Below are 26,384 nucleotides of genomic sequence, written 5' to 3' on the forward strand. Positions count from 1 at the left end.
TTTTTGAGATATTAACATTTTTCTATCACATATGAGCAAATGAGATATAACTAAATAGAAAACTAAATATCAATAAAAAAAGGCAATGTGACGTATATATATATAAAAGCTGCAAACAATCTTATTTCACATGATGCACTTACAAATTGAAAAGATCAATTAGGATATTCATTTCTACTACTAATGAGTGAATGAGTTATAGTTATTGTTTCACATTATTATAAATTCAATAAAAAAATTTTTTTTGTTATCAAGCAAAGAATATAAATATATTTTGTTTAATTGAAAGCCGATGTCGCGTAAAATCCCATAGAACAAATTGGACATTGCGAGCGTTTTTCAACGAACTTTTCAAGACATTCTCTGCAAACAACAGCATGACCACACGGAATTAGTTTCAACATGTGCTTTTTAGTTCCACAAATTGAGCATTTTCCGTGTTCTGGCTTTAGCGGAGTCTTCAATCTCATTGGTTGTGACAAAGCCAATATCGATGCTTGTTGTCTTGTTCTTCTTGGAGCTCTCTTGATCTGAGCCTTTGCACCAGCAGAAACAAGTGCATTAATAATCTCTGTCATCTTCAAATCCTGTGCAAGCTTAAATGGAGAGTGGCCTTGGTTGTTTGGATCAGCTCCGGCCGCCAAAAGAGCTTCAACAATTGGAAGAGACCTCAAACCAACAGCGTTGTAAAGAGGAGTCATTCCTGCATTGTTTACATGATCCAAACCACATTCCTGGAGAATAAGGAGCTGAACAACATGAACGTTGTTAGATCTAACAGCTGGGAAGAGTGCGTTCTCATTATCTTCATTGATTGTACGTGGATCGGCGCCGTTTTGGAGGAGATATTCAACGATTTTTTCGTTGCCCATCCTTGCGGCGACAAAAAGTGGAAGTTCTTTTCCTGACGAACATTCCACGTCCGCTCCTGCATTAACAATCGCTTTGACAACTTCGAAATTACCTGTCTCGATGGATCTGATCAATGGCAATCCATCAGGCTGCTCTAGATTCAAGTTGTAACGGTTTGAAAGAATTTTTCTGATACCGCCGATATTTTTCTGTCTGATGTAATTGAAGAGCTGTTGAGGTGGTGGCGCCAAGTCCAAATTGGAGGTATTCATGGCTGCTCTTGCTAGCGATGGGTCGCTCTCTCTGATGGCCTCGCAAATGTCCTGTTCTCCCATTTCCATAGCGTGGGAGAAACAGTTTGAGCGGCCAAGAGAAGCTGTGGCTCCTGCTTGAAGGAGAAGCTTGGCAATGACGGGCTGGTGTAAGGAGATTGCAGCGAAAATCGGTGTAAGACTGTCGTGGTTGAATATATTGATGTTTACGGACTTGGAAATAAGTGTTTTGACAAGTTCGACATTTCCTGTACGGACAGCAATGAAAATTGCTGATTCTCCTTCTGCATTTTGAAGCTCTAGGTCGGCACCACTGGAAATAAGTAGGTCAATGATTTCGTGGTTGTTATTTAATATGGCCATATGCAATGGAGGTTCAAGGAATGTTTTGGTTTGGGCATTGATGTTAGCACCGTAATCTAGAAGCATGTTGACGCATTCGTATGCGTTGTTTTCAACTGCAGCGTGTAATAAAGTTTCGTTATCGAAAAATGTCTTGTTGACGTTAACTCCTTCGATGTTCTTTTCGAGTTCTTTGAAGTTGTTTGTGATGCAATATTCAAATAATAGTGTTATCGGGTCATCGTAGCCTCTTGAGTTTTTATTTCTCGCAGAAACTACTTCTGATGACAAAACTTCTGGAGTTTGAGTTGTAGATGCTCTGCTTGACATTGGCATTGACATGAGTTTCTTGATTTCCTCTTGCGAAACGCCATTTACTTTTTGATCAACATGAATGTCAAGTAATGGTTTTGTAAGAGATGTGCTCTTGAATTGGACAGCAATGGTGAAAGGAGTTTCTCCTGCCTTGTTTTTGTGGTTACCATCAGCGCCATTTTGTAATAAATATTCGAGAAATTCTGGGCGTTTAAATCTGATAGCAGTAAAAACAGGTGTTTCACCTTCGATGTTTTCTGTGTTAATATCAGCGCCTGATTTGATAAGAGCGTAAAATGCTTCGCTTTGACCTTCTTGAGTAGCAATTTGTAATGGTGTATCTTCATAGCCTTCTGTCTTGGCTTCTAAATCCATTTTTTGTTCAATTAAGTAATTTAATACGTTCATTGAATTGCATTTTGCAGCCATATGCAACAAAGTTTCACCATCGAAGTTAGCTGTATAAATATCAGTTCCAGCTTCAAGCAGTTTCTTGACCTCATCAAGATTATCAGTCTCAGCCGCTTGGAAGATCGGGATAGTCATCTTGATTGAGAACTTGAAATAACGAGCAAAATCTAAAGTCTTACGGACTTGATATTTTCATATCCCATTAGATTGTACAACACATTTATATTAAAATTATAATAAAAATTTGTTCAATTCATAAGTTTTCAGATTTTGATTGTCAAAAATAATGAAAATATTAAGCAATTTCAATCATATTTCAATTGATATTAAACGAATTTGGTGTGATCACAACAAAAATCATCAAAACAATACACTAAATTTCAAAATCATAAAATTTCACGCTAGAATTACAAAATAATGTAATAAAACGTATTACCATGAAGAAAATTTATAAGATCTTCTTAAAATAGCCGTATTGCGCTTGATAAACCAAATTTCTTATTTTTCATTTGCTGAATAAATCGATTTTAAGTACATCATTACGAACAATTGCATAAACAATCGTTACTGAATGTAATTAAGATGCGCTACGAAGAGAAATACAGGTAGTTCGAAGATTTGATTTCAATTCTTATAAAATTCAAGGGTATAACACGAGGGAGTGCATGTATGCAGCTATTTATTAAACAACAATCCGAAATAGGGATTACATTACCCCAAATTTTTTGATGGAATAAAAATTTCATCAACAAATTTTTGGCAAAAAATTTTGAATAAATTATGAAGTGGCAAAATTATCGATATCGATGAGATAATGAATTGTAGATATATAATTGACCATTTTTTTGAAAAATAACATGTCAATTAATTGGCCGGCTGAATTTTTACTCAATATCACTTCATTTCTAAAAAATGTATGATCAATTCGCTAAACCAGCAACATATGTTACACGCGGTGGTGGCGCTACCCAGGGTGCCGGCCAGAAGAAGCATGTCGATAGCCATGCTAAGAAGTTTGCTATGATTGAAAATGATAACGATCATTTCGGTGATCACAGACAGAAGGTTGGCATTGAGATGGCCAACAAGATTAAGAACCTTAGAAACGCTAAGGAGTGGACACAGAAGGATCTTGCTCTCCATGCTGGTGTCAAGATCGATGTTGTCAAAGACTACGAAAGTGGCAATGCAGAGCCAAATGCTAAAATCATTAAGAGATTTGAACAAGTACTTGAAGGTCCTCTTAGATAAGGATTTATTCGAATAATTTCGGATACTTTTCTATCCGGAACCTGTTTTTATGAGTAAACCGCTCTTTTTGTCTAATTTTATGTTAATAATTTTTCATACTTCGATTCATTTTCAAATATTTTATATTTTTAGAAAATAATTATTTCAATATCATTTTTTTTCTTTTTGTTGTGAAATCAATAACGATGTAACTACATTGGCATATAACACAAGGGTTTCGTTTTGGTTTAACCATGTTATTCATAGTTAATCCTTATAAAATCTTATGAATCTATATTCTACTCTGTTATAACTAGCATCGCAACCAAGAAAATATAGTATTTATTCATTTGATTGAATGATGATTTTCCTTAATTCATATAATGAAATCAAATTTTGTTTCCTTTCTTACGCTGCTTGCATTTTCTTTTGATATTTATTCTAATACATATAGTTTAATGCATTGATTCATTGATCATTATATTAGAACATTTCGGACCTAATGCTCAGATTCTTTCCCCTATGCTTAATAACTAATGCAAATGAAATCAATTTCAGATTCTATGGATTTCGATAGATACAACATGCCAAATTCAATGAATATAATACTACCAACATAATAATGACCAAATAATGCTGGAAAATAAGATCTGGATTTTGCCAATTAAGGGTTTCGTTTTGCTGAGTGGGGGACAAACTCGCCCATTGTCACTTTTTCATTAACCTTAAACTTGTAATTTTCATTATTTTTAATTAACCTTATTTCTTTCCCAATTCCTGATTTATTTTATTCACTTACTATTAAAAGTCACATTTTAATAAAATATAATAATTTATTTATAGCATTTTTTACTATACTGTAATAAAAAATTAATTATAATAAATTAAATGTTTATTAAATCAAATGTTTTCTTTGCAATAATATTTTTAATGTTGAGTAAACAATGTTGGGATCAAGTGTATCATTTTTCAGACCTTTCTGAACAGCTTCAAGCATACTGATGCATTCGACTTTTTTAAATTGTGTCATTTCTTCGAAATCTCTTGTGACTTTTTTGATAACTTTAACACTTCTCTCTGAATCCAGACCTTTAATTTGCAACTTAATCAGGAATGAAGGAACAACACTGGAATATAACTCGATGACAAGTTCATCGAGTCGAAGATTTGGTTGTACACCACTTGTATGTGCCGGATACCATTGTGTCAAATTTTTTCTGAAATTAACTTTAAAAGTACTAAGTAAGATCATGAGATATAGCAATATATGTTTAAACCAACTTATATTTTGGTTGTACACCACTTGTATGTGCCGGATACCATTGTGTCAAATTTTTTCTGAAATTAACTTTAAAAGTACTAAGTAAGATCATGAGATATAGCAATATATGTTTAAACCAACTTATATTTTGGTTGTACACCACTTGTATGTGCCGGATACCATTGTGTCAAATTTTTTCTGAAATTAACTTTAAAAGTACTAAGTAAGATCATGAGATATAGCAATATATGTTTAAACTAACTTATATTTTGGTTGTACACCACTTGTATGTGCCGGATACCATTGTGTCAAATTTTTTCTGAAATTAACTTTAAAAGTACTAAGTAAGATCATTTATTTTTGCATAATATAATGCCAATATGGTTTCTTTTGATTTTATTTCATTTATAAGCAAATCAGATTTACCCAAAAACTCCACTCCATAAGCGTTCATTTGCTAAATTAAAAAGTGACAATGGGCTAGTCTGTCCCTTTCTCCGTTTTGCTAAAATTGTCACTTTTATAGCATATTTGTTTTTGGATGTTTTGCGAAACCAAAAAAAAACTATGATATACAATGTGTGTGTAAAGAAAATACTTTATTTACTAGTTAAAAAATCATTTGGTATTGATCAAGTTATTTCTTCTGGATAAGATATTATATGGATAATTGGATAGAAAATACAATTATATAATTTTGTACCTGGTTTAATTAAGCTAATTGTCATCAGAAACTTGTAATTTTTATGAATTTCAGATTTTCTTTTCATTACTGCTTTTCTTAATAGGTCAAGTTCTTATTTACGTTATAAAGTATGATATTTACAAATATCAAGTTATCGTGTTTTTTGAGAAATTATGAGAAACAAACAAAAATGAAAAAGATAGGAATAGCAATGAATAGTGATGTGGGTATAGAAAATGTAAGAGATATGAATGCAAAGCAATCAGTATTTAGGACATTGACCATAGATTTCGAAAAAAAAATGCTGCATATTGAGCGAAAACTATGATTATATTATAAGGCTGTCATTTAAAGCATAATGAAACTATTCCCTTTTCATTTTAATCGAATAAGATAGTAAAGATTTTTGAATTAGCTAGAAACTGATGAGATGTTTTCACAAATCAGATTTTTAATCTCTATAATGCATAATTCACTCAATATCTCAATTTTGATATTGCGAGATATTTTTGCTATCGGTTTCGCAATTTTGACACAATAGCAAGAGGGTTCTATAAGCATTATTATCAACGTAGAATCTGAATATCATATCAGAAAATGTCGCAAATCTGACATTTATCCGACCAAATAGCAAAAATAATTGAATACTTTTCGCAAAAACTTTAAAAATCGATAAAAATATGAAATATAGATATTAAAGAGACTTTTTATATAATATTCATAAAGATTTTCCAAAAATATGATACCGCAAAATTAAAAAAGTGACGTCTTGAGTGGAGTCAAAGGTCGAAATTGCTAGCTAAATGTTTTTTAGCGAAATTGCGTATTGTACGTTTTTTTCGCAAAACGAAACCCTTATGCCAATTAGCAACAAAAGTACATGCTGTTATTCTGTCAGCAATAGATATCTAATACATACCTCAAATGAGGAAGCCTTTTGAAGAAAGGAATGAAGATAGAGGACAAATTACACGAATATGTATTTACTTGGTGAAAAACTTATATGTTCAAATATCTTGTCGTTTTCATTCAAAATCATTTTTATTTTAATTTATATAATTAAATATTAAAATTTTAAATTTTGAAATAAAATAAATTAATTTTTAAGTTTTGACAATGAAAATAAGCTCTGTGACCATGTAAATATATATCTATGCAAAACGAGAGGTTATGCCATAATTTTTTTAGTTATCAAATTTTCCTTTTTTTGAGAGAAGTCTCTCAATAATTTGAGAAGAATCTTTGATATAAAGAGATACACATTTGTAGAACGAAGTAAGTGTTTTCCAAACATTTTATATGTTCATCCTGTATAACAATATAAAGCTGCATAGTGCCATCTTGTGCGTTTGCTATTTTATGCACTTTTCATTGAGATAATCCCTCTTCTCGGGTGATTTTAACAGTCAACTCAATTTTAAAATAAAGATTTCATCAAAATGATTTCGAAATTCGGATATTGATTATATAAATAGCACTGTTAACATATTTTGGATGAGTAAAAAATACCTTGTTTTGTATGCATTTAGTACACCTTTATTTTTGATTAAAACTATAAAATTTTTATTCCTTATATAATAAATAGTATATGTTACATAAACATGAAATTCAATAGCATTCAATTTTGGATTTTTTAGATTTGGTAAATTTTAGAAGAAATAAAATCAGCAATCAAAATAAAGAAACTTTTTTTGTATCTTCTATGATTACCTTTTGGTACTAAATTTTGCATTAATAAGTAAATTATCTGTATTATTCTGTGAGCACAAGCCCTCAGTTATGCTGGTAGTGAATGATGAATCGTCATTTTGCGAAGAGAACGCGATTATTAAGGTAATTTTGAGAATTGTCTTGAATTTTTTAAAATTAAAGTTAATTGAATAGGTAGGATAACTAGCCTTTGCTAAATTTGTATAATTTGACCTTATTCTAGTTGGATCTGAGAATATTTTGCTGAAATAATAAATTATATCGCCGATTTATGAAAATTTCTCTGATGGGACCGACTCGCTGAAACGTATTAGTGTTAATGGTAACTTGTCTGAATTTTCAAATTTTTTTCGAAATCCAAAAAATCACAAACAAAAGCATCAAAATTAGATTTGCATTTAAGGTTTTCATTTTTTTTTGGAAAATAAAAATATTTTTCCCCAATAAAGTTTATTTTTACTTTTGAGAGGAATAGAAACGTTATTTTGGAATTTTGAAACGACAGAAATGTTCCATTTTTTAATTTTTGATTGAACCGTTATCCATTGAAAAACCTCGATTTTAAAATGTTATTCCAAAATATTCATCTAATGATATAGTATATATTTATTAATTATTACTTTTTATTCAATTTTCACTTTTGGCGGGATTTCATTTTTTTTTGTTGTATGGGCCATATTGTTCACCCAAAACGGAAAACAAAGGCAATGCATAACATTTTACTCCACGAACGTCGTCGACTCTCAGCGCGACAGATGCTTGGTGCTTGCATAATGACCGGAATGCCATATACAAAAGGTGCTCGCTTTCTTTCTCTTTGTGGAACTAAGCCCCCTGTGAAGAGTGGTGTCATGAGACAACAGAGATTTTGTGACGATAAGATTAGAAGACTTAAAAGTATTTCCCTAATGCTGTCGAGAAAGTCCTTCAGTGGTTACTTATCCATTGATGCAAGATGGACGCACAGGCGAAACTCGCCAAGTTGTACAGTAACTGCGCTCGATGCTGTCACAAAAAGAGTTCTTGCATGCGTGAACATCAACCATATTGGTGGAAACAGACAGCATACTCAGTATTCCGGAGCTTCCAACAATATGGAAAGTGCTGGAACTCGAATCATCTTGAAGCAATTAAAGAAATACAATATCTTGAAAGATGTTAAAGAGATTATTAAAGACCGAGATAACAAAAGTGTCTCTGTCTTTAAAGAATTTGGCGTCTCTCATCTTGAAAGATTCGATCCAGGTCATGTATCAAAAAATATCTCAAAAGATTTTACAAAGTTCTCAGCTTCTCATAAGACAGTTGAAGTTTTCAACGACAAGACTCAGAAGATTGAAAAAATAGAGAGACCTTTCTGGGGTCTGAATGCAAGCCTAAGTATGTGGCTTTGGTCATGTTTTGCCGAAGAAAATATTGACAAACGTACGAAAATGTGGGAGAATTGTGTCTACCATTACGTAGGCAATCATTCTTTTTGCGAACCGCACAATTACAAATGCTTTGAATGGCAAAAAGATGTCAATTCGATCCAACTTCAATTCATGCTCTATGACTGGGTTCACAAATGGACACCCATAGTTTCCAAAGTTTCTTCCATTGGATCTACCTGCATGAATGAAGCGTTTAACTCCAAAATTGCATGCTATTTGGACAAATCAAGAGCCTGGAAGAACATTAACATTAGAGTTAACGTTGCAATCTTAGAATGGAATGATCCAGAGCATTTTCTCGGAGATATACAAAAAGCATTACATCTTCCCCCACTTCCAGAAGATTGTGTCAAATCATTTGAAGAGAATTGTTACTCCAAAATGATATTGAAACAAAAAACTGTTACAAAAGGTTCTAAAAAACAGAACAAATACAAAAAATCCATTCAGAGTGTACCAGGAGGAGATTATCAAGTTTTCAAGTCCGAATGGGAATCAGAAGACGAAGACATTGATGACTTTGATTAACGAAAATTACATTTTATTTATTGTTTTTGTTTTTAATTAAATTATTATTATGCTCATTTTCTTATTTTGATTTTTTCTCATTATGATATAAATAATTTATTAATGCATTTATCCAATAATTATGCTATGATATTTTTATGCCGAGAAAGGGACAGACTAGCCCATTGTCACTTTTCAATTTAGCAAATGAACGCTTATGGAGTGGAGTTTTTGGGTAAATCTGATTTGCTTATAAATGAAATAAAATCAAAAGAAACCATATTGGCATTATATTATGCAAAAATAAATGATCTTACTTAGTACTTTTAAAGTTAATTTCAGAAAAAATTTGACACAATGGTATCCGGCACATACAAGTGGTGTACAACCAAAATATAAGTTGGTTTAAACATATATTGCTATATCTCATGATCTTACTTAGTACTTTTAAAGTTAATTTCAGAAAAAATTTGACACAATGGTATCCGGCACATACAAGTGGTGTACAACCAAAATATAAGTTAGTTTAAACATATATTGCTATATCTCATGATCTTACTTAGTACTTTTAAAGTTAATTTCAGAAAAAATTTGACACAATGGTATCCGGCACATACAAGTGGTGTACAACCAAAATATAAGTTGGTTTAAACATATATTGCTATATTTCATGATCTTACTTAGTACTTTTAAAGTTAATTTCAGAAAAAATTTGACACAATGGTATCCGGCACATACAAGTGGTGTACAACCAAAATTTCATATCCCTAGTTTTACATTTATGTTTAGTTTTATTTCACCTAATTTTCAAAGATCATAATTGAATTAGATGGCCAAGCTATTCAAAACACGACCAAGCTTATCAAAATAAGACCAATATATTCAAAATTCTTTATTCTTTCAAATCATTTCATTTTAATGCAGATCCAAGATCACGAACTCACATATATCGAGTTGCTTAAGTATGGAGTGCAACAAGAAATCCAAGCAGGTTGTAGTTATTCATATAAAACTAGGAAAGAAAGAAATCAAATCCAATTTAATTGTAAGTGGCCGAATTGTCCATGTCGCTTCCTTGTTGATACACTTCCCGATGACAAGTACCACATACGAAAATGTATTAACACCCACAATCATTCTGCCCCTTTTCCAAACAAATCACAACAAATTACATCATATTTTTATAGATCTTATTTAACAAGATATTTTGAATCAAATCAAGACCGTGTTTACGCACAATTAAGGTGTTTCAAAGATCTTAATATCCCATTTGATAGTGGGATCATTCCGGAAATGTTTCAACAATCTACAGATGCTTTAAAAAAGTTTTCTAAACGCCTTCATGCAATCAATACCCGTTTCTCAGCGGATGATGTTACATCTCTTGCAATTTTTGTCGACATGGTTAAGAGTCATTCTCCAGATGATCTCATCGAGTTTATTCACGAGCCAGATCGTATGATTTTCTATTACGCCCCATTCGAAGCAAATGCTTTTTCACATCAAATACAAACTTATCACATTGATTCCACTTATAAGCTCTTGCGCTCTCGCATACCATTTTATGCCGTCACTGGCAAATTCGCGGAATCAATTGTTTTTCCGTTTTTGTATTTTTTCGTTTGGCCCGACACAAGTGAAAATATACAAGTTTGTCTCACAGCATATTTTGGCTCCATCAATCGCGAACCATCTTATTTTTCAATGGACTGCGCACCTCAAATCACAAATGCTGTTGAAACAGCCATCCCCTTATGCCAGATCATTTGGTGTGGCGTTCATGTGTTGCGCGCTGTCATGAGAAAGGCTGAAAAGTTTCAAGATCGTTCCAACTTCGAAACTTTCTATAACTTAATGAAGTTATTGGTCTTTGGTTCTGAAGAGGAAGAAATTGATCCTGATGAAGTTTACAACAATTTAGAAGAAATTTTAAATGAGGAACCTGCTGCCCGTGAATACTTTGACCGACAGTGGCGCCATCATCTTGACAGGTGGATGCTTCGCTATAGAAATGAAGGAGATGGAACAAACAACATCTCGGAATCACATTTCAAGGTTTTGAAGCACCAGTACTTCCCAGAAAGGCGAAATCTTCGACTCGATGAACTTGTCATCGAGTTATATTCCAGTGTTGTTCCTTCATTCCTGATTAAGTTGCAAATTAAAGGTCTGGATTCAGAGAGAAATGTTAAAGTTATCAAAAAAGTCACAAGAGATTTCGAAGAAATGACACAATTTAAAAAAGTCGAATGCATCAGTATGCTTGAAGCTGTTCAGAAAGGTCTGAAAAATGATACACTTGATCCCAACATTGTTTACTCAACATTAAAAATATTATTGCAAAGAAAACATTTGATTTAATAAACATTTAATTTATTATAATTAATTTTTTATTACAGTATAGTAAAAAATGCTATAAATAAATTATTATATTTTATTAAAATGTGACTTTTAATAGTAAGTGAATAAAATAAATCAGGAATTGGGAAAGAAATAAGGTTAATTAAAAATAATGAAAATTACAAGTTTAAGGTTAATGAAAAAGTGACAATGGGCGAGTTTGTCCCCCACTCTTTTTATGCCTTATTTCATTTCTCTTATATTTGATAATCTGGTAAAATATAGTTCAGACTATAATCATTTTAGATTATTGATATATTTATATAGGTTAGAATAAAATTAGTTTCATTTTCTACTTTTATTTTGAATTAATAATTTATAATATCAAATATTATGGCGTAACCTCTCCTTTAAAATATAGATATATATAGGCCTATAGAGTTTATTGGCACTCTCAAAACTCTAGAATTTTGAGTTTACTATACCCTGAATCTACTACTTTTAATGAAATGTATTAATATTCAACAACAAATCTAATTTACCAAATTTACAAAATTACTTTTGAATTCAACCTCAGTAGTAGGATATGACGGGTTTAGTGACTTTTTTTGTTACATCTATATATAGACGATGCATTAAAATATATTTATTTATAAATCATTAAAAAAATTAACATTAATTTTAAAATAATTTATTTTTTTATCTTTTATAAAAGAAGCTATATATAGATGATGTCAGATATTCCGCGATTAATTAAACATTGTTTAAATCCTGAATGGGTTAAACTTCAATTTAAAAATGAAGATTGTGAATTATTAAATGAATATGAAAGCCAAAATAAGCTAATGAGGTATAAATATAATGATAAAGAATATTTAATTTCATGGAATCAATGGAGTCATAATCAAAGACCTCATAAACGAGAAGAAGAAATTGAAAATAATGAAATGGAAATCATTGATGACATTAAAGAGGATGGAATTCCTAAATTTTGTAGAAAAACCTTTAGAACTAAGTTAGGAGCATATAAACGTAGAGTATTAAATCCTGAATATCTTAAACATCAATTTAAAAAGGAAGACTGTGAATTATTAAACGCTAATGAATATGAAAATGCTAAATCAAAACTGAGATATAAATATATTGGAAGTGATGAAAGGTGTAAAGATAAAGATAAAGTTTATTCAGTTTCATATAATAACTGGCACACGTTAGGGATAAGAAAACATTTAGGAGATTATGGGAAATGTTCTGAATTCTTTAAATCTAGTATGTACGAGAGAGTAAAAGAAATTAGAAATAATTATTTTCATGAATAAAAGATTCACTACCATAATGAAATAAAAAAAATAAAAAATTTTAAAAAATAAACTTCTTACGAAAAATTAAAACTTAGTTATGTTTATTATTTTATTTTTTTATTTTGTATGAAATGAGCGTCAAAACTAACAACGTTAAAAAATTAGGATTCACAAACGAGGAAATAAAGGATATATTAGAGGAGGTGGGTTATGAAGTTGATAAATATTATTTAAGAAATTGTCAAAAATTTGCTGAGTTATTAAATGATTTAGATTATGATGGAAAAATGAATAAAGATGATGTTATAAATTTCTTATATCCCACATCTGAAGAAGAAAAACCTAAAGAACCTGATGTTTTCCCCAAATATTATGAAGAACGAATTAAAGATGATGAATACGATGAAATTGAAAGACTGAAAAAAATAAGAGATGAAATAGATGAAAAAATTAAGGAATTAAGAGAAGTTGAAAAATATAATGAAAATGAAGTAGAGGGTTTAATGAATATCCCAGCTTCAGAATCAGAAGTTCAGAAATCTCATGAAGAAAGATATAAAAATTATGTCTCAGAATCAACACAAAATTTATTAGATGGTGAAATAGACGAAACACTTTCAGAAGAAGGTACTAAATTTATTCGTAAACATAAGTTACAATTTATTGATAATGAAGAATACCCCTGTATCCTACTTTCACCACCTTTAGATTCCAAAAAATTCAAAAAAGCACTAAAAAACGTGACATATGCAACTAATACGATTAAGAAAGAAGATCATGATATTTACACAAATTATTATTTAAATAAATGCACGGGTGTTGATAAAGTTTTTGATTTATTAGATAAAATATCAAAAGAAACCATTGGAACCTATAAAATTTTGTGTGATTGTGGTTTCATTATTGAAGATACTAATAATGTTTCATATGAAAGAACAGCACCAAAGGAAGACGAAGTTGAAAGGTCTATACCATTCGTTATTAAGAATATAAAAGATATGAAAACGTATAAGCATTATATTTATTCATTTATTTCAGAAAAAATGGAAGCAACCCATAAAACATCTTCTCATCATTTTATAGCTATTCATACATTCCTTTTCAAAGTTGTGAAATTAAATAAGACAGGAATTAGATTTAATGTATCAGGGTACACATTCTTGAGTAAATTAAAATGTATTCGTCACGTCGCAGATGATAAAAATTTATGTGTTCTTAATTCATTTTATGGGCTTTAAAAAATAAACTTTATTTTTATTTATTTTTTAATTTTTTATTCTTACATAAATGAACAAAAACGGAACAGCTAAAATGAATGATAATCAAATTAGAGCAGAAGGTAGAAGGTTATTTAAACGCTTCTATAACATTCCTGATGGTGCTAATCCTAAAACTCGTAGAAGCTATTTAAATGAAGCAATAGATGCATATGAAGGGTTTGACATTTCATCAGAAAGTGAGAGATTAGCGAGAATGTTAAATGTTAATATTGATTTCTATTATTGTGATCCTCAACCAGAAGACGTGGACATAAATAAGGTAGACTTTCCATTAGTGGAATCAATAATGATAGATCCAGAATTTGAAACAGTAAATATTTTATTAACACAGAGTCCATGTGGAAAACTTCACGCTGACAGAATAACAGACGTTGAAGCACTCACCGGCTATAAAGTTTGTCCATATTGTAAAGAAGAAGTTTATTCTATCCGTGATGATCCAGAAAGGAAAAACCAAAGAAGATTTTTAAAGCATTGTGAGAAATGTAAAGAAAATAATGGAAGATTAATTCAAGACGTTCAATTGCAAAAGACACAGCAACCATATGCACCACATATTACGAAACAGAAGATATATCAGTGGTTATTAGCTCACAATTTGCAGAAATATTATAAACCGACAAGATATAGGGTGTCCAAAGGTGCGTTTAGCACAGCGCTCTATATGAGACTATTAAAGGAGATATATGCTGATTATAAATATATAATAAAAAATATGAATATATGTATATGATGAGTATGTTGTATTTTGGCGCCATGCCGGGATATAAAATGAATTTTGAGACAAGAGGCGGTTTCGCGGGAAATTTTGGCGGGATTTTTTTCATTTTTTTAATGAATCATAAAGAAAACATCCTCGCTCTTGCAAAAAAATGCAAAGACTGTAAAAAAATCTACGAGACATTGGTAAAATGCTTCGGTATGGATGCTCCTAGCTATTCCACTGTAACGTATCATGTTAGGATGTATCACTTCATGAACAAAAAGGCGCCCATCATAAAAATTGACAAAAAATCGCCGGATCAAAGAAAAATCAAAGCAATTCTTCAAGCGCTAGATGAAGACCCAAGAGCATCACTCAGAAGGATAGAGGAGATGACAAAGATACCACGTACAACAGTCAGTTATTATCTGCACAATTATTTGAACTACAAACTAGCGTATACACGTTGGGTTCCGCACAACCTTAATTCAGTTCAAAAAAAATCTAGAGTCCAATCTTCGAAAGAGCTCCTCTCTATATTGCGTGCGTATCAATCCAAGAAGTTTCGCTTTTTAGTAACAGGGGACGAGTCTTGGTTTCAATATGCAACAGAAGCCAAAATCATGTGGATCCCGAAGGATGAAAATCCGCAAACATTCCCGAAGAAAAAAATTGACACACCAATGATGATGTTGTCGGTTTTTTGGGGCGTGAATGGCATCATCGCAATTGATATTCTTCAAAAACCTAATACGATGAATGCTCAGTATCTAATTGACAATGTTCTTACTCAAATTATCAATTCTGATGAGTTTGAGAAATCCAAACAACAAAAACAAAAGTTTGCAATTCATTTTGATAATTCAAGAGTTCACAAAAGTCATAAGGTAATGAATTACTTGGTGGAAAACAATGTCAAAGTTGTTCCAAACCCAATTTATTCACCTGATATTGCACCCTCTGACTTTTATTTATTCGGCACGCTAAAAAAGAGAGCTGAAGGACGCGAATTCGCGAGTCCAGATGATCTTGAAAATTTTGTAAGAGAGCAATTTGAGCAATTTTCTCATGATGATTTAAAGCGTGTCTTTCAAGCCTGGATCGATCGCTGCAAACGCGTGATTGAATCCAATGGTGATTATATTTAAATAAACTTTATATATATGTAACTTGTTTATTTCTATTCGCAGTATTCAGGTTTGTGCTAAACACACCTTTGGACACCCTATATTATATTACTTTTGACTTTGAAACATTAGAGACTAAAGAAGAATTACAACTTTCTGAGTGTGCAACTTTGAACGCTTACTTAAAACCATTCATGGTATCATCAACGGTTAAATTAAACGATAAAACATATACGAGGAATTTTTGCTTAACTTCGAGTGATTCTTTTATTTCTGATTGGATTGAGTTTTTATTTTCAACCTGTTCATTAGTTGTTGAATCAAATATGAGTCAATACAATGAATTATTGAAGTCGCAAACGGCGGGGACTTTGTCCCATACATTAAATGAAAAACAGAAGGAAGCATTTAAAGAACTTCTAGATGAGGAATTCAATAAAGTGAATATCATAGGTTTTAATTCGGGAAAGTTTGATTTAAATTTAATTCTTCGTGATTTAAACACTGCAAAATGGAAAATAAAATCAATGCTGGGTTCATCTTCACAATTTAAGCAAATCATTGTAAAGAAAACAAACGTTCCATATGAATTGAGATTTATTGACATCAGAAATTATATAGCGGGTGGGACATTAGACCAATTCACTCAAGATTTCGGAAACAATAAATCACGTGTTAAATCCTTTTTCCCTTATCAATTCATCACGTGGGAAAATTACGAAGAAGAATTAGATAAAGAGGAACCATTCACGAAAGATTCATTTTATTCAGCATTAACCCAAGAAACTATATCAGATAGTGATTATCAAATATATCTCAATGATGCTAAAAATTTTAAAAATAGATTAGAATATTTTATTCATTATTGCAATAAAGATGTTGAAATTATGATTGACCCAATTGATAAAATTATTGAAGAAACATTTGTTTAAAATTGACACACTTCATAATCTTTCTTTATCATCGAATGCTTCAATGATTCGTTACGCTTTAGCATATAAAGACTTTAATCCTAATGAAAAATATCCTGAGGAAGAGATAGAATCAAGTTTTGAATTAACGAAAAAGTATTGGAAATATAAAATTGAATCATATAAGAAACAAGATGAAAAAGCAGAAAGGGATACTAAAAAATAATGTTTCAATGGATGATTTTCAATACTATCACGATTTAATCCTTTCATCTAAATGCAAAATGTGTGGTAAAGCGTTTACATATGCAAATAAACCAACATTAGATAGAATCGATAATGAAAAACCACATACCAAAGAAAATTGTCAGTTAATGTGTTGTTATTGTAATGTCGTAAAATCAAATAAAGATGAAGATGTTCAACGTTTAAGAATCAATTTAAGAAATTATGCATTAAAAAATAATTTACCAATGACTTTAGATTCAGTTGAAGCTTATCACATTCTCCGTAATGGAATTACTGGTGGTCTATCAAATGTTCAACATAGAGTAAATCTTAAAGGAATCACACACATTAATAAACTTTCATATAGTCCAGAAACTAAAACTGTATCAAATGAGGACACCACCAACATTATGACGCATTTCGTTGGTGTTGATTTTAATTCATTATATCCTTCATCATTTTCATCTAATCCTCATGATTTCATTCAATATACTGACCATAAAATGTATATGCCGGGAAGATTGAATGGTGTTATCATTTGTGATACAGCAACAAAGAAAGCAAAAGCGCTGGGAATTATTAGAAAGAAAAATACTTTATTCGTGGCTGAAGTAAAGGGTCACATTGATGAAAAATACATTAATGATTACATAAACTTTTTACCGATAATAAGAAACTTAGATATTATCACAGATGAAAAAACAATTGGCAGTTTTATGTATAATTACATGAAATCAAACAATCTACCAGTTGACCAGAAACAGAGGAAATTAACTCAGTTAGCATCAACACACAACCAATATCAACCATTTTCTTCTTATTATCTTTGGTATCTAATAGACAGATTTCATTTTATCATCGATGATATTCAATCAATTTTAACATTTACTAAAAACACTTGTTTTAATGAATTTGCGAACGAATTTATGAACGAAAGACAAAAGGCTGAATTAGAAGGAAATAAAGGAAAAAGTTTATTTTGCAAGATTTCGCTTAATGGATCATATGGTTACGATGCAATGAATACACAAAATTACACAAAGACTAAAATAATGAATGCACAGAAGGCACGCGTTGCATGTATGTCAAATAAGTTTAAAAACATAAGAGAAATAGGTGAAGATACATATCAAGTGATGCTTAAAGATAGATTTTATAGATGTGATACATGTTTACAAGAGGCATTCTTCACTTTAGATAACGCAAAATACTGGTATTTGGTTTTCATTTATGATTTTATGTATAAATGCATGAATGTTAATCGTTTTCATTTCATTGAAGGTGATACTGATTCATCTTATTGGGCTATTGCTGGCGATCCAAATCTTCCTAACACTCAAGCATTTCAAGCGATTGTAACCGATAAACAATTTTATGATAAAAACATTTTCAAATTCGCACCTTTTGATTTCTTTTGTTTTGATGAGAAATTTAAACAAAAATTAAAGAATAAAGCTGAAGAAAAAGCACATGAGAAGAAGTTATTGGGTTTAGCAATTGAGAAACAAGGTGATAACATGGTGGCGTTATGCCCTAAGTGTTATACATCATTCAACGGCTCAATTGATGGAAGTGATTTTAAAAAGATTGCACAAAAAATGAAAGGTGTTAGTTTACGACAAAATAAACAATTAACACCTAAAAATTATTTGGATATAATAAATGATAAAGTTATTTTCGATGGTCAGAATATTAATTTACAACTTAAAAACGGGTCAATGACTCGCTTAACAATCGGTAAGACTGCATTAACAGGAGCACACACTAAGGCTGTATGTTGTGAAAATGGATGTTGTATGCCATTTATTTAATATAATTTAAAAAACGTAGGGGTTGAGTCATGAATTTAAAATTTTATTTTTAATAAAATGCTACAGAAGAGACAAAAGGAACCGTTAATAATGTGATTCAATATGTAAATAATGGTTTTGATACTATGATTCAAAGAGGTGGGCACCCTTAAAACATTTATTTTATTTTTATATAAATGGATAATGCAGATTTAGAAAATTTAATTGATGATTTAGTATTTTATCAAAATTTTCTTAATTATTATGAATTAAAATCATATCTCCAAAAACATAATAACAATATAACGGGTGATGATATGGGTTATTATTATCGGTATTATAAAAATGAAATTTTGAAATATCATGATAAAATAATTTCTAAAATTAAAGACAAAATTAAAAATAATGAATATACAAAGGGAAAAACTAAATCACAACTTAAACAGTTGAAAGATTTCAAAAATAAAGTATTAACAGAAGAAGATATTGATGAATTATATAAATTATATAATCCTGAGCCGCAAAAGCCAAAGGAACAAAAACAAAAGAAGAAAAAGCCGAAAACAACACCAAAAGAGAAAGTAGCAAATGTTCAACAGCTAAAGGTGCAAAACGCCCGGGCCCTTCAGACCATAAATGAAGCACAAGCTTTAATTTATGATTCATTAGTTAAACCATATTCAGCCCGACTTTTAAATGAAGATCAACTTTTGGAATTCATCCTTCATCATAAACTCGAAGCGGGAAAGTATATCAAACCTTTATATACAGCATATTTAAAACAAATGAATAGAATACATCCAGAATTAATGAAGGGGGGAATGAAATCCAAAACTTCATCATCCAAAATCAAAGCAGATAAAATTAAATCACTTACAATACCAAAACCTCCAACGGTAGTACCTCCTCCTTCAGTTAATCCTTCATCATTCACTTTATTATATCCATTTCAAACATTAAAGAAGCAAAAAGATTTTAAAAAGGATTTCAAGATATTAAATAAACCAACCGACCCAAAAATTCAACCGTTAAAGGAAAAATTTAGTCGCCCTTCATTTGCACCATATCCATATTCATACGAAATCGATCATTTAGAATATTCAAAAGGAAACGTTACTTATTTATTCGCCATTAACATTAACACTAGATATTTATATTGCATTCCGGTGAAAGGGAAAACAGAACAGGAAACAAGAAGAGCTATTCAATACTTACTAGATCATGAAAGAGTAGATAATATAGGGTGTCCAAAGGTGTGTTTAGCACAAACCTGAATACTGCGAATAGAAATAAACAAGTTACATATATATAAAGTTTATTTAAATATAATCACCATTGGATTCAATCACGCGTTTGCAGCGATCGATCCAGGCTTGAAAGACACGCTTTAAATCATCATGAGAAAATTGCTCAAATTGCTCTCTTACAAAATTTTCAAGATCATCTGGACTCGCGAATTCGCGTCCTTCAGCTCTCTTTTTTAGCGTGCCGAATAAATAAAAGTCAGAGGGTGCAATATCAGGTGAATAAATTGGGTTTGGAACAACTTTGACATTGTTTCCACCAAGTAATTCATTACCTTATGACTTTTGTGAACTCTTGAATTATCAAAATGAATTGCAAACTTTTGTTTTTGTTGTTTGGATTTCTCAAAACTCATCAGAATTGATAATTTGAGTAAGAACATTGTCAATTAGATACTGAGCATTCATCGTATTAGGTTTTTGAAGAATATCAATTGCGATGATGCCATTCACGCCCCAAAAAACCGACAACATCATCATTGGTGTGTCAATTTTTTTCTTCGGAATGTTTGCGGATTTTCATCCTTCGGGATCCACATGATTTTGGCTTCTGTTGCATATTGAAACCAAGACTCGTCCCCTGTTACTAAAAAGCGAAACTTCTTGGATTGATACGCACGCAATATAGAGAGGAGCTCTTTCGAAGATTGGACTCTAGATTTTTTTTGAACTGAATTAAGGTTGTGCGGAACCCAACGTGTATACGCTAGTTTGTAGTTCAAATAATTGTGCAGATAATAACTGACTGTTGTACGTGGTATCTTTGTCATCTCCTCTATCCTTCTGAGTGATGCTCTTGGGTCTTCATCTAGCGCTTGAAGAATTGCTTTGATTTTTCTTTGATCCGGCGATTTTTTGTCAATTTTTTATGATGGGCGCTTTTTGTTCATGAAGTGATACATCCTAACATGATACGTTACAGTGGAATAGCTAGGAGCATCCATACCGAAGCATTTTACCAATGTCTCGTAGATTTTTTTACAGTCTTTGCATTTTTTTGCAAGAGCGAGGATGTTTTCTTTATGATTCATTAAAAAAATGAAAAAAATCCCGCCAAAATTTCCCGCGAAACCGCCTCTTGTCTCAAAATTCATTTTATATCCCGGCATGGCGCCAAAATACAACATACTCATCATATACATATATTCATATTTTTTATTATATATTTATAATCAGCATATATCTCCTTTAATAGTCTCATATAGAGCGCTGTGCTAAACGCACCTTTGGACACCCTATATAAGGGGTGATGGTGATAAAGGATTTCAGGCAGCTATGGCTCATTATTTCCCACAAATTAATTTTTACTTTTCATCCTCTCCATATACGTTTCATAATAAAATAGTTGATGCGGTAATGAGAACTCTTAGAGATGCGTTAGGGGTTAACGGTCAGATATACTGGGATGGAAATCATGACTCCATCATACAGCAGTTAGTATATTATTACAATAATACATGGCATAGAACTATAAACATGAAACCAGTGGAAATGAAAAATGATATTTCAAAAGAATGGGAATATATTAGAAAGCAAATGGAAAGGTTGAATGATGTTAAACGTGAACAAATTAATTCAGGGCTCATGAATTTTAAACAAGGGGATAAAGTTTTGATTCATCTCGATTATGGAAAAACTAATAAATCAATGACAAAAAGAAGACGAAGATTTGACACAATAGCTGAATTTGTTAGATATATTAACGGCAATGCATTAGTTGAGGTTAACAATAAATTAATAGAAATTCCAATTTATTTTATTACTCCATTATATTTAAATAATATTTAATTTTTTTTATTTCGTAAGAAATGAGTGACAACAAAGCATCCAAGAGTCCAGACAATGAATATAAAAAGAAACTAAACAGAATTAAATCAAAAATATGCTATTACAAAAAGAAGCCGCAATGTGGTGGGGTTGAAAACGATAAAGAGAGGAAAGAAATAATCGAAAAATTAGAAACTTACCGTTCAATCCTTAAACTGAGTGAAGCAAAAATAAAAGAATTTAATAGAATAAATAAATTGATTGGAAGAGATGAATTTAATAAAGATGAATTTTTAAACTCAATCCAAATTTAATTTTTTCAGTGCTACCATGTTACCATGTGAGTTGTTGTCTTGTCAGTAACTTTAATTTTAACTTTGGATCAAATATTGGGTTTCCATCTTTATCTCTTCCAATAACACCATATGGTAGAATCTTCATTTATACTAAAATAAAAATTTAAATTATGCCGTTCACTCTTTTGGAGCTCAGGACTTTCAGTCCGTTCTAAAGTTTGTTTCACAAACATTGAGCGTTCAATGAACGCGGTACCATGCAAATATAGTCACAAATGGTGGCATGTAATCTTTACCCAAACCCGTTGGATTTGTTGTGAAAGTATGGACATGATTTCCTCCTGGTTCAGTTTGTCGAAAAGTCTTTTTTGTTGAATCGTTATAAGCTGGAGATAAAACATCATAACCAGCTTCATACTCTGAGTTGTATAATGGGTGGTCTCTTAATGAGTGGCTATGGTCACCAGAAAAGTTTGTAGTTCCTGTATGAGTGTGCGGTGGAAGGTTTGCTTCTTTAATTTTCTTCGAACCTCCTGTTTGCTTTGAATATCTAGCACAGTATAAGAATTTATCTACCATCTGCTTCCACGTACCAAAACCTAAAACTGTTGCTGGATTTGTTGAGTTCATTGACGTATAAATAGAACCAACAGGATATAATGTTTGAAGTATTTCATTTTTCATGCTTGTAATCACATCATTTACTTCCGACTTCTTTGCATAATTTTCATCAACATAAGTTTTATCTGCTTTAAGGTCTAAACATCCTGAAACCCATCCTGTATCAGCTTTAACTTTAAAAGTCTCAAATGTCCATTCCTTATCCGCCTTCTTCTCTAACTCATCGTTAACATAAGTTTTATCTGCTTTAAGGTCTAAACATCCTGAAACCCATCCTGTATCAGCTTTAACTTTAAAAGTCTCAAATGTCCATTCCTTATCCGCCTTCTTCTCTAACTCATCGTTAACATAAGTTTTATCTGCTTTAAGGTCTAAACATCCTGAAACCCATCCTGTATCAGCTTTAACTTTAAAAGTCTCCGATGTCCATTCATGATACCATTCAACCCTTTCTTTAATTTCATTATCTTTTTCATCAACATAAACCAAATTTGCCTTCTTCATTAACTCACTATCCACATATTCCTTATCCACCTTCTTCATTATGTCGTTTAGGAAACCTTCTATGAATTCCTCATTTAAATTAAATCTTCCAATCTTCAAAACTTTAGGAAATGCATTTAATGCGTAATATCTCTGTTCTTCTGGTGGAATTGATGTTATATCATCCGTTATTCCTTTAATTTTTGAATTCATAAATAAAATTTCTTTTATATTTGATATCACTGCACCACCTTTGCAAACGAATTCGAAATGGTCATTTTTCAATACTATCTCCAAATCTCCATATTTCAACCTTTGCGTTTGTTCTGCCGTCTTTGAATTATATGCATATATGGCGTATGTAATGGTCTGAAGGACCTGGGCGCTTTGCGCCTTAAGTTGTGGTTGCTGTTGTTTAATCATTTATTACGATTTAAAAATAAATATTTAATCCGTTATCTCATCAGCTATTTTCTCTATTTGAAATTGCCATAATATTTCATTCATAAATTCTAAATCACAATCAAATAGGTCAGTTATTCTAAATTTAATATTTGATAAATCTTTTGAATGAAGAATAAATGAATTCCCGGATAATTGAAACGGATATGATAAAGAAAATGTGTTTAAGTTGATGGATAAAATGTTTTGTATTGATGGGTAAGAGTTAGGGTCTAATGTTTGATGTGAAAATCTCATTGGGGTATTAACTTTATCACATTTGATTAAAATGAAATTGGAACCAGTGTCAGAATACAAAACATCCCCAACATCTTTTTCAAAATTTAATATCCCCAACAATGAACGAAGATGAGGAGTACAAAATTTAATTTTCAGCGGAATTTAATAAGGTTATTTATTTCATCAAGTTCAAAAAGTTTATCAGGTTTTGATTTAAAATTTTCTTCATACCATACGATAAATGATTCATTTAAATAACTTAAAATCATGTTAATATCCCATTTCGCTATCACATTATTTATATACATATCATACGTTTTTTCAAGGTCATCTTTAATAAATGATATATAATCTGAAGGGTCTAAAAGAATGGGATTAAATTTACCACTCACAGAAACGAGAGTAACATTATAAATTCCGCTAACTGTTAAATTTAATTCACACATTATTATTCGAAATAATATTGATAATTGACATTTTTATTACGATTAAAAATATGGTAAAGCGTTATTTTCCAGTGATAAATAAAACTAGAATAAGATTACCTCAAGAATTCATAAATTCAACGAATAAGAAATTCATTCATGTTATAAATTTTAGTGTTTTCAGAAAATATGAGTCAGTGTCATATTCATCAACAGGTTATATTTCACTTCATTCAAATTTAGTTCAATCAAACCCATATAATGACCATTTCATAAGATTTTCAGATGGTATTAAAAATGTAATTGATAGATTAAAATATGAACAGATTGACAATATCGAATTTTTGGAATTTTGGTTTAAATATCCCGATGGAAAAAAGATTGAAGTTAAAGATAAAGCTGATACTATAACAAAAACAATTACAATGACCGATCCGGATAGTGGGGAACAAAAAGAAATAAAACAAACGATAGAAACTGGTGAAAGGTCAATTATTATTGATTATGATTCAAAGGATTATTATTCGATAATGTTAATGCTTGAATATTAAATAGCCTTAACAAAGAATTTTTCAAGTGATATTTTATATTCATCAACTATTTTATTATAAATATCATTATATGTTAAATGAAGTTCAGTTGTTGTTCCGTTCTTTGATATCTTAATTGTGCTAATATCCTTTATAGGATTTATTTTTGCAACTGTTCCGCAGCATGAAACCTCATCATCTATGAAAAATTGAATCTTAACGTCTGAATCTTGAACATCACAAAGAATGGCGATAATGTGAATTAATGATTCATAAGGTAAAATAATTAAACCGGATTGGTCAATTAAATTTATTATTGAATCATAATTATTAATTATTATATCACGGTAAATTTTCATTAATTCAGAATTAATGTCTATTTTATATGGGTTCTCGATGTTTGATGAAAGAGGTGGGGGTATGTTGGATAAGTGGGAATTTCAACAGGTTCTTTACCGGGTTCAGATAAAATGATTGGGTCTCCATTCTCATGGTTTTCTTCATTCTCCTCATTCTTCGGTAAGTCACGAGTTAATAAATTTGGTTGAGTTGCTGACCTTGTTAATTCGGGCTAACATTAACTTTAACATTTTGAATAATTCGTGATTTATCATCATTTACGTTATAACCAACCGTAATCTCTGCTTTTGCGTTAGTGTTCTTTTGACTAGTGAAACGTCTTCTCATTTATATTCGAATAAAAAAATATATTTAAACTTTTATTTTGCTGGAACTTTTGAATCTATTATTCCCTGTATTTGTTCATGAAGTTGATTTTTAGCTGTTTCATGTAATTAATAGACCTAATATATTCATTAATTGCATTCTTATAATCATCTGATTTCTCAAATTTTCTTTTATCTGATTCCTTAACTAAATCATAAGTTAAACCCCGTTGCTGATATAATGGTTTCTTAATTAAATCTTTGAATGCTTGAGATAAAGCACCTGATGCAATTCTTGCTACTATAATTGGTTGGAATTGCTGTTTAAGTTCATCTTTAACATTTGCGAAAACTGGATCGAATAAAGCAACTTTAAAGAATTTCTTAGCTGAAATTTCAGGTCTAATATTTGCATATTGACCATCAAACTGGTTAGAATATCGTGGTAATCCATCCGGTCCCTCTTCAATAGCATTTAATTCTTCATTGAAATAAGAATATGGATTATGACGGTATGAATTAATTGGACCATTTTCACCTTCTCCAATGTATTGTTTAACAGCTTTTCCATTTTCATCAAATTGCATAGGATAACGTTCATTATATGCTTTACGTTTAGGATAATCAGTTATAGTTAATTTGTAACCATTTATGACTTTAATATTACCTTGACCATCAGTAACGAAAACTTCATTTATACCATCAGGTTTTCCATTTGGACCCGTAATGTCTGCTTCGTGTGCTTCCCAATTTGGACCTTGACGTTTGGCATATGCTTGAGCTTCTGGTAATGTTAAAACGTTTCTCATTTGTTTAACATCTTTTTGAAGACCAGCAACAATATGAACTAATTCTTTCATTCCATCAGGAACTTTCATAGTTCTATTATATGCACCCTTTTTGTTTGTCCTTGT

The 26,384-nt window shown here is 31.0% G+C and overlaps 9 protein-coding genes and 2 pseudogenes across 11 annotated transcripts, besides 8 other annotated features; 7 read left to right on the forward strand and 4 right to left on the reverse strand.

Annotated features, from left to right (window-relative positions):
• Nucleotides 1-278: 278 nt before the first annotated feature.
• On the reverse strand, nucleotides 279-2,327 carry TVAGG3_0695070 (spectrin binding; the record flags this gene model as incomplete). Its single annotated transcript, XM_001329335.1, has 1 exon — nucleotides 279-2,327. The coding sequence occupies one exon, from the start codon at nucleotides 2,325-2,327 to the stop codon at nucleotides 279-281; it is 2,049 nt and encodes a 682-aa protein (XP_001329370.1).
• Nucleotides 2,328-3,090: 763 nt separating this feature from the next.
• TVAGG3_0695080 (endothelial differentiation-related factor 1 multiprotein bridging factor 1 family) lies at nucleotides 3,091-3,641 on the forward strand (the record flags this gene model as incomplete). Its single annotated transcript, XM_001329336.2, has 1 exon — nucleotides 3,105-3,443. The coding sequence occupies one exon, from the start codon at nucleotides 3,105-3,107 to the stop codon at nucleotides 3,441-3,443; it is 339 nt and encodes a 112-aa protein (XP_001329371.1).
• Nucleotides 3,642-4,105: 464 nt separating this feature from the next.
• Nucleotides 4,106-5,181: a mobile genetic element.
• A 1,285-nt stretch (nucleotides 5,182-6,466) lies between these two features.
• Nucleotides 6,467-9,181: a mobile genetic element.
• Nucleotides 7,747-7,880, forward strand: TVAGG3_0695110 (uncharacterized protein; the record flags this gene model as incomplete). The annotated part of the gene is made up of 1 exon (XM_001329337.2): nucleotides 7,747-7,880. A coding segment is annotated over one exon (134 nt), but the record flags the coding sequence as incomplete, so codon positions are not given.
• Nucleotides 7,987-9,039, forward strand: TVAGG3_0695120 (uncharacterized protein; the record flags this gene model as incomplete). The annotated part of the gene is made up of 1 exon (XM_001329338.2): nucleotides 7,987-9,039. The coding sequence occupies one exon, from the start codon at nucleotides 7,987-7,989 to the stop codon at nucleotides 9,037-9,039; it is 1,053 nt and encodes a 350-aa protein (XP_001329373.2).
• Nucleotides 9,182-11,591: a mobile genetic element.
• On the forward strand, nucleotides 9,983-11,379 carry TVAGG3_0695140 (annotated as a pseudogene). The gene has a single exon. A coding segment is annotated over exon 1 (1,397 nt).
• A 232-nt stretch (nucleotides 11,592-11,823) lies between the features above and the next one.
• Nucleotides 11,824-11,845: a mobile genetic element.
• Nucleotides 11,846-12,586: 741 nt separating this feature from the next.
• Nucleotides 12,587-13,217: a mobile genetic element.
• Nucleotides 13,218-14,566: 1,349 nt separating this feature from the next.
• Nucleotides 14,567-15,870: a mobile genetic element.
• On the forward strand, nucleotides 14,663-15,790 carry TVAGG3_0695180 (Mariner transposase; the record flags this gene model as incomplete). The annotated part of the gene is made up of 1 exon (XM_051243180.1): nucleotides 14,663-15,790. The coding sequence occupies one exon, from the start codon at nucleotides 14,663-14,665 to the stop codon at nucleotides 15,788-15,790; it is 1,128 nt and encodes a 375-aa protein (XP_051089767.1).
• A 1,448-nt stretch (nucleotides 15,871-17,318) lies between the features above and the next one.
• On the forward strand, nucleotides 17,319-18,719 carry TVAGG3_0695200 (DNA/RNA polymerases family; the record flags this gene model as incomplete). Its single annotated transcript, XM_051243181.1, has 1 exon — nucleotides 17,319-18,719. The coding sequence occupies one exon, from the start codon at nucleotides 17,319-17,321 to the stop codon at nucleotides 18,717-18,719; it is 1,401 nt and encodes a 466-aa protein (XP_051089768.1).
• Nucleotides 18,720-19,937: 1,218 nt separating this feature from the next.
• Nucleotides 19,938-21,240: a mobile genetic element.
• Nucleotides 20,018-21,144, reverse strand: TVAGG3_0695220 (annotated as a pseudogene). The gene has a single exon. A coding segment is annotated over exon 1 (1,127 nt).
• Nucleotides 21,241-21,358: 118 nt separating the features above from the next.
• Nucleotides 21,359-21,790, forward strand: TVAGG3_0695250 (uncharacterized protein; the record flags this gene model as incomplete). The annotated part of the gene is made up of 1 exon (XM_051243182.1): nucleotides 21,359-21,790. The coding sequence occupies one exon, from the start codon at nucleotides 21,359-21,361 to the stop codon at nucleotides 21,788-21,790; it is 432 nt and encodes a 143-aa protein (XP_051089769.1).
• Nucleotides 21,791-22,305: 515 nt separating this feature from the next.
• TVAGG3_0695270 (phage tail repeat-like family) lies at nucleotides 22,306-22,695 on the reverse strand (the record flags this gene model as incomplete). Its single annotated transcript, XM_051243183.1, has 1 exon — nucleotides 22,306-22,695. One exon carries the CDS (start codon nucleotides 22,693-22,695, stop codon nucleotides 22,306-22,308), a length of 390 nt encoding a protein of 129 aa, XP_051089770.1.
• Nucleotides 22,306-26,384: part of a mobile genetic element that runs on past the window's edge.
• Nucleotides 25,738-26,348, reverse strand: TVAGG3_0695290 (uncharacterized protein; the record flags this gene model as incomplete). Its single annotated transcript, XM_051243184.1, has 1 exon — nucleotides 25,738-26,348. A coding segment is annotated over one exon (611 nt), but the record flags the coding sequence as incomplete, so codon positions are not given.

Source organism: Trichomonas vaginalis, chromosome III, assembly GCF_026262505.1.
Source record: "Trichomonas vaginalis G3 chromosome III, whole genome shotgun sequence".
NCBI classification, from domain to species: domain Eukaryota; phylum Parabasalia; order Trichomonadida; family Trichomonadidae; genus Trichomonas; species Trichomonas vaginalis.